Source organism: Hakea prostrata, chromosome 1 (assembly GCF_041222555.1).
Source record: "Hakea prostrata isolate BN-2017 chromosome 1, UWA_Hpros_2, whole genome shotgun sequence".
NCBI lineage: Eukaryota > Viridiplantae > Streptophyta > Magnoliopsida > Proteales > Proteaceae > Hakea > Hakea prostrata.
The window spans coordinates 76,814,390-76,822,776 of record NC_142600.1 but is presented as its reverse complement, the minus strand read 5'-3'; the positions used below and the strand labels follow the sequence as shown (position 1 = coordinate 76,822,776).

General features: G+C 38.6%; 1 protein-coding gene across 1 annotated transcript; it reads left to right on the top strand.

Annotated features, from left to right (window-relative positions):
- The first annotated feature begins 982 nt into the window (after positions 1-982).
- On the top strand, positions 983-5,866 carry LOC149030197 (bifunctional dTDP-4-dehydrorhamnose 3,5-epimerase/dTDP-4-dehydrorhamnose reductase-like). The gene is made up of 2 exons (XM_089142518.1): positions 983-1,589; positions 5,110-5,866. Exons 1-2 carry the CDS (start codon positions 1,137-1,139, stop codon positions 5,560-5,562), a joined length of 906 nt encoding a protein of 301 aa, XP_088998644.1. The 5' UTR covers positions 983-1,136; the 3' UTR covers positions 5,563-5,866.
- The last annotated feature ends 2,521 nt before the right edge of the window (positions 5,867-8,387 follow it).

The window sequence follows — 8,387 nt, the reverse complement described above, 5'->3', positions numbered from 1 at the left end:
GTATTCAATCTGCATTCATGCCCATTTAAAAAAATATACTTAAGAAAATAATTATCCGATTATCATCTGAATCCGGCTGACCGAAAATCGATAGGATATTGTCCGAATATGTCCGCATATACGCCTAAAGTTTCGACTAAAAAATGAAATGATTTTTGAGTATCTCAATTGAAGCAAAGAGCCCTCCATGTTGGGGGCTCATTACTTCAATTAGTCCCCGTGTTCCTCGAATGGGTCTCTTAGTTGTTGAGAGGGTTGCCCAAAAGCGGTATATAAGGCGTACCCGGTAAAACTTACAAGTGAACCAGATATAGAGATGGCGACTAGGGTTGCTGGAATGTATCATATCCGATCCGTTTACACCCATAATTTTAATGTAAAATCCAATACCCTTAATTATGCCAGTAGTTAAAAATCTTAAATTACTCTCCATTAATTTAATTTTTAAAACCCCAAAATGCCTTTCACCATTTCCTCTACCAGTAAACTAAACAAACTTGAGTTTCAAAATTCTTATGGTATGCAGGATTATGACTTTAGCAGTGTAGGACTCTAAATTAGGTTTGACCAAACCAAATAATTAACGGTCAAGTTCATGAAATTTCAATTAAAAGAAAATCGGATATGAATATCCGGAAATTCTAAAATAAAATAAAATATATAATATAAAAGACAAAATGTTAGTTAAAGTGAGCCGTAAAAGGTATTCCAAACGAACCTTTAGGACCAGAATCAGAATCCACCGTTAGTTTCCGTATAAAGCTAAGACCCCACGAAAGCATCGAGAATCATGCTCTGCATTCCGTTATCCTACACCGCCTGATCGTTAAATAACTGACTTTATACCGTCAGATTATAAAATACTTTTGTTGATGTCATTACATTGGACGGCGTAGAATGAATCTGTATACACAATCGGTTGTTATATTTATTTATTTATTTATTTATTTATTTCCGATATTGTCTGATTTACGAGGTCAAATCGAGCCTCACCTGTAATATCGCTTTTACATACCTGAGCTCAACTGCAGATCCCATTTTTTCTCCACTTCGTCTTTTCTCTTCCTCTGTTCTTGTACTTCTTCTCTTCCACTCTTCTCTTTTCTTCTCTTCTCTTTTCTTCTCTTCGCTCTCTAATGGGTGTTTCTTCAAATGAATCCGAAGGGAATAAACCATTTAAGTTCTTGATCTATGGCCGCACCGGCTGGATTGGAGGTCTGCTAGGTAAGCTCTGTGATGCTCAGGGTATCGAGTTCTCCTACGGTACAGGTCGGCTTGAGAACCGAAGCTCGTTGGAGTCTGACATCGCCACCGTTCGGCCGACTCATGTCTTCAATGCTGCTGGCGTCACCGGTCGACCTAATGTTGATTGGTGCGAATCACATAAGGTGGAGACCATCCGCACCAATGTTGTTGGAACCCTAACCCTTGCTGATATTTGCAGGGAGAAAGGCTTGATCTTGATCAATTATGCCACTGGTTGTATCTTTGAGTACGATAAGGACCACCAGCTTGGGTCTGGGATCGGATTCAAGGAAGAAGATACCCCAAATTTTATTGGGTCCTATTATTCCAAGACCAAGGCTATGGTGAGTTTCTTTCTTGAATATATTGGAATTTTATTAGTTTGAGATGGGTTTGTGCTGCTCCAGAATGTTTAGTTCTGGGCTACTCCATCTTGCTCTGTGTGGGATCACAGATCCATTCTGTATGTAGTACTTCTGGTTTTAAAACATTTTGATTTGATTGTTAATATATGTTCTTTTCTGGTCCAAGTTTTCGTTTTAGAAAATTAAATTTCTGTGGAACGGATGTTGTTGTGCTCATCTTGTACTAATTATTAGTTTATGAACTATGAATTTTTAGTACATAGACGCATGAATCGAAGCAATTATGAATTTTGAGTGTGTATATGTATGAATCGAAGTAATTGCCTTTTTTTAAAGGTTCTTACTGTTTCTGTTCTAGTTAAATTGTGAGGATCTATCATATTTTTTGTTTGAAGTTTGGAATGTTTTTCGCCAATTTGCTTGTCTTGGTTAGCAAACAGTCCAGAGTATTCAGTTTCATCTTTTATCTTTCGCCTTGGATGCATCTGATTGAATCTTAATAGCTCGATCCAAAATTGTGTCGTAAGAAACTTCTACAAAGAAAATTCTAGCCTCTACGCAACTACATCTTCAGCTTACGTCCCTTGCTCAGCAAAGAAACACGAACATACAACCAGAATACAGTTGATGGTCATTTTTGTTTTCTCCCGGAGCAGGTTATTTTCTCATTTTTGGAATTAAAAATACTAGAAAATAGAAACTCCTGGTATGCAACAGGACATGGTCTTTTCTGTTATTAATTCATTTAATTAATTGATCTGTATCGTGATAGATTTCTTCCCCCCCCCCCCCAAAAAAAAAAAAAAAAAAAAAAAAAAGGGCCGAGGCACCAATAAAGATATCTGGGAATTTTATTATATGCAATATTCTCAATGTGAATTTGAAATTGGTAATCTCCCTTTGAATCATATATTTGTTTAAAGGCTTTTTTTTTTTAATTTTTTTTTTTCTTAAGATGGCTGCCATTCTTTCATCTTGATATGCATCTGGTAGAATCTTAATTTCCTATTATAAAGTTGGGGGCAAATTGACTTGATTTATCTGAGTAAGAAAGTAGTTGACTAAGATATCTACCTTGAACATATACCATTGACTGAGGCGGTTTTTGTAAATTTCAAACCAATTTTATTTCCCTATGTTTTTCTTGGGTTGGGGGTTGGGCTTGAGTTTACATATACCAAATTCTAGCAATATCGTAATGATTATCTGGTTGACAATTTGAAGTTTGTGGTTTACTGCTTCAGAATTGATGTCTAAGCAAACATAATTCCTTGTATTGGATCAAGAAATATTCAGAAGCAAATGTTATCTGGTGGAAAATTCAACGTATTTGATTAGTGCTGTATTAGGTGATATAAAAGCCTGAACAAACATAATCCGTTGGATTCGATCAAGAAGAAGTTTGGGAAGCAATGAAGTGGGCACTTATATCTGGTTCTTGTATATTAAGCTATTCCACTCCAATCATTAGGGTGAAAGTAGGTATCATGAGGTTTTAATAGAAGGTTTTTTGAGTCTGAATGTTCTCAAGCACCATAACGACTTTGGAAGCCCTTGAGGAAACCAGTCACTTTGTGCTGTAGTTGTATCTTCTGACATGTTTCAGATACCACTGCCTGCATTATTGTTTGAGTTGCTGCTCTGTATGATGAACTTAAGTGGTGTTTTGAATTTCAACTGCTGGTGGAGTTAAGTGAACAACCATTTTATATGTCTAGTGCTTACCAGCTCGACCGTCCATAAGAGAACCAGCTGAGATCTGAAATGGATTAATGCATAAATTATGCATCAGATTATGGAGAGGGGTCCTATCTGCATGATAGAATTAACATATTTGTCATCTTAAACTAATTAGATTCGGCTATTCAGTAACAGTAGGTTAGTTTCGGTGTAAGTTATTTCTGCTTTTAGTTGTTTAATTTATAAAGGATTCACTAATACAATTATGGACATCTTCTGATTTTTATTTGTGCTACTGTCCCTTCTCAAAAGGTAACCCCCACTTTTTATTTAATGCAAGAGGTCATAGAAACCTAGCCTATGCTTTTGATAATGAAAGAATATTCGCTTTTGCCTTTTTATGCATGAGTGGTAGCTGGTGAGATGCACCATTGGTAAATTAAAGACTGACTAAAAAACTGCCCTAGGCCGTAGGTTAGAAAACCTTGGTCATATCCCCCATGACTCCCTTTTATCCTTCCTTCTCCTTTGCTTCTATTTTATTACTGCCACAAAATCTTTACTGTTATCCTTCTATGGCTACTACCACATCAGTGTTGTTGGTTGCTATTTGTGGAGCCAAAGTATTGGTTCAGTTACCTAGTGAAGATTATGTGGCATTATCCCTGCCTTGCAGCATCTTGTCTGTGGAGTTACGCTGCAGCATATGCTGAGGCCTTGTTGACTTCTAACTGGCCATCAGATTCTGTCATTGTTTTGAGGGTGTAGTTGTCCTTTTGGAGATTTTCTATCAACCTGAAATCAGCCTCCTCTAATGCTTAGATCTTCTGAAGTCTGCAAGTTACTAAATCATTCGTAGTTTCTAATTTAGATCGGTGGTGTTATTTAAGACTGCATGTGACCATCAGCTACCTAGCGGATTTCCAAGATTTATTTTTTCCCTGGGAATTGATAGCTTTATATTAGTGGGCACTATTACATATACCATAGGGAGCGTCGAACCCGTGATCTCTTCACTAAGAGCTGCCGGTCATTACTGATTGAGCAAGCAATCCTTAGATGGTGGATTTCCAAGAATTTTACTTCAGTTTTGTCCCCTGATCGCACTATTAATTTCCTGTGATATTTGGAGGTTCATTTCCTTTAACCAAGCACCATGTTGGATTTTGGGTCCAGCTTGGATTTTTATCAGTCAATTAATTGTTATTCCTTGGTTGTTACTAAATCTGTTTGTACTTTCTGTTTTTGTTCTGCCTGCTACAGCCATTGCTGCAACCTATGGTCAGCACCAAACATTAAGGCATTGTTCCCCTACCCTGTGTCAACCAGACTTTAGGCTTCATCTGAGTTCTGGTCCTTAACTACTGAGTCCACATTGGTTGCTGGAAATTTCTGTTTCTTGGTTCTACCTTTGGGAATGGTATAATTTTTTCTGTTAAGTACAAACACAACACAAATACGCACACACACATGAACACTCACTACTTATCTCATGTTCACACTTGAACAGAGTGCTCAGATTATTTAGTAATAGGATATATAAATGATACTTTCTCTGCATTGATAGAAACTTGCTTGAGATATGGAATGGAAGGTAGATGATAGCACGGTAATGGAAATGGCCGTTTGTGATAGCTTCTCATTGAAGCTCAACAAAGCCTCGCTTAAATGCTTTAAAGACTTATCTTGTGAACAAACGTGATCTTGAATTTATATGTTGGCCTGCAATCATTTGAATTTGCTTTGTACATGGAATTCTAACTGATAAACGGCAATTTAAATAGTTCTTATGGTGGTCTGTTTAACCTGTGCGATTCAGGTGGAAGATCTACTCAAGAACTATGAGAATGTCTGCACACTTCGAGTCAGGATGCCCATCTCATCAGATCTGAGCAACCCTCGTAACTTCATCACAAAGATTACTCGATATGAGAAGGTGGTAGACATTCCCAATTCAATGACAATCTTGGATGAACTCCTACCGATCTCCATCAAGATGGCACAGAGGAACCTCACTGGAATCTATAACTTCACCAACCCCGGAGTTGTCAGCCACAATGAGATATTGGAGATGTACAGGGAATACATTGACCCAAAGTTCACATGGAAGAACTTTACCCTGGAGGAGCAGGCAAAAGTTATCATTGCTCCGAGGAGCAACAATGAACTAGATACAACCAAACTGAAGCAGGAATTCCCAGAACTTCTGTCCATTAAGGAGTCTCTCATAAAATACGTGTTCAAGCCAAACCAGAAGACTACTGCAGCTTAAAAGTCTCAGGTTGGATGCATTCTGTTACTCTGGTGTTATAAATCTGAGCAGCTTTGTTTCTGGGGGATTTCACAATTGGATCGTCCGTGGGATGGAGAAGCAAATTGAACTCTCTCTGCGAAGCAGGGCATCTCCCAGAGTGTATGCAGAAATAGCTTTAATTTAATCTTTGTACGTGGCATTCTTGTGAATTTGACTCTGAACAACCTAGTTTGGTCAGAAAGACATTGAATTGATCTGAAATTTTCCTTGTTGAAGCGAAGTAAAAATGAAACATAGAAAGGTCAAAAGAACTTTTCAATTAGTGCTTTTTTTTTCTTTTTCTTTTTTTGGTTGGTGGCGGGGGGAGATAAAAGGTCAACTTTATCAAGAAATTCTGAAATAATAAGAAATAAAAAGAATACAAGGAGATGAAAATACTTTAACTCTGCAACATCAGTTGCCCAAATACGCCCAAAGTTCACGAGTTTCTTAAGATAGAATGATTGGCTCTACAATACAAATAAGATCTGGACTATGTTGTCTAATAAATAGATTCAGGGCATTGCATACAGCATGTTCTTCGTACTCCTTACATTTCCAAAAATGAATCTTCATAGCAAATTAATGTAAATTGGTACCTTCCACGCAAGCCTCCAAAGACTTGCTGAAGCCTCTTCCACTACTACACCCTCTTGAAAATTTCAAAGGTGCTCTGAAAAGAATGACTTTAAAGGGGTTGGGAAGATTGGGCAACTTCCACATGCCTAGAAGCAAAAACCCCTCTTCCTAACGAGTCCGGATCTGCAACCCCGTCGGGGAGCACAAAACCACCACAAAAAATAGGGGGCCAGGGGTGGTGATGGGAGGGGGTTTTTTTTTTTTTTTTTTATATTTTCAGTGGTGGGGCCCACCATTATTGTGGTGGAAAAACCGTCGGGGATGATGATCCGGATTCCTTCCTAACGGGGGTGCATAGCGAACTCCAATCCTTCTAGGGCCCAATTGAGAAAGGTGGTCTGCCCCTAATTCTTGGGAATTTGCAATCACCTCCCTCAAGAAATTAATCTCCACATTTTCGTCTGATGGACGTAGGACAAACACTTCACCCCTTTTAATCGAGTGGGACCGGTCCATGAGTCTATCCACATTAGAGTGATGAGATTCGGATGAATATGGCACTCCATTTGAATTTCGAAAGTACTTAGAAGAGTGAGGGTCTACATCCTTATTTCAATTACCTACATTTAAATTTTGAATTTGAAATTGGAGATATTCCTGATCTACACTAAACGTGTGGGATCCAATGTCGTTCGATGGTATCTGAGCATCAAAAGATTGAGAGATCAAAGGAGTCTCATCCACCTGTGACACCTCCACCCCTAACATCCTCTCTGGATTAAAGTTTCCACCAATTGAATCCTCTCTCTCCTCCAAATTTCCAAAGTTTGCCACCCCTAGGGTCCTTCTTGGACTAAAGATTCCCTTAATTGAATCTTTTCTCTCCTCTAGATTGTCAATGTTGGCCACTTTCTTCTCCTAGATCGGCAACCTAACTAACTGTGCTTTTGTCAGAGCTAAAATTTTCCTTGACTTGCATTGATTGGCATGGTGTCCAAATCATTTACAATAGAAGCATTTCAATAGACCATCCTCATACACAACCTTTTGTAGAAAGCTAAACACTATGGAGGACCCTAGCTCACATCTTTCTACATGCACCTCTTCTATTCTCTCCTCATCCAAGTCCACTGTTAGAACCAGAAGACCAGAGGCACAGTATAGACAGTCCAATATCATACAAAGAGAAGTAGAATATAAAGTATACCTTATGTCAGAACCACTTACCCGAATGTAGTAGACGAAGCGAAACAAAATCAGTGACGAACTCTAACAGGGTGAGTTGAGGTGTACGTACAGTACTCTTCCTTAAGGTATTTGAACACCCCCTGCAATGCAGACTATGTTTGACCTTGACGTTCTCACATCCAAGATACAACAACTCCTTAGATTTTGAAGGCCAGCACTCCAACAGATACTACTTGCTAAGGAGATACGAAGGTAGTATACATTTGACAAGATAGACCAATTCGTTGGTCAAAATTAGAGGCCTTCTGGTTCTAACATCCACTTCAACCAAGACGGGGCAAAATTGATTATAACCCCAACACGAGTTCTCTTGTCCAAGGTAACCAGACGACCCACCGTCTTCGCAATTTATAATAGAATTCTTTTCATATGTCAATACTCCATTGGAAGATCCGGTAAAAGAATTCAAACTAACTTCGATGAAGATTGTGCTGGCTTCCAATGCTGAAATGATAACAATTGCGAGTCCACCTTTAAGGGGCTCCGATGCAAACTGCTACCATGTCATTCCATTCCCAAACTGAAAAATGAGATAACCCTTTCCCAGAGAATGCAAAACAATAGGGGTTGTAAACTTCTGCATTTGATGAACTTCCTTTCGCACCACATCCATCAACGTGCGACGAAAATTAAATCTACCAATTAAAGAGAACTTGTAAAGATTGCATTGTTCCTCATAAGCCAATTGAGAGATGACAATACACCTGAATTTTCCTGCATAAATTGGATCCGGAAGACTATCCACTGAAAAGTTCGATCATCTCCTAACAACCCTTACATAGGTCATCTTCCTAATTGGTGCCTATGTAGCTTGTTTATCACCACCTTCCCCCTGCCAAAGCAACTACTGGAAAAGGCTCCCTAGTCCAGGTAGCATTCGTCTCCCCAATATCCGAATCTTCTCTCTCCTTTTCCATCATCATTTATCCCTTATTAATAAGTGTTTGGTTGGAAATGAAATAAAATTGTAAATTTTG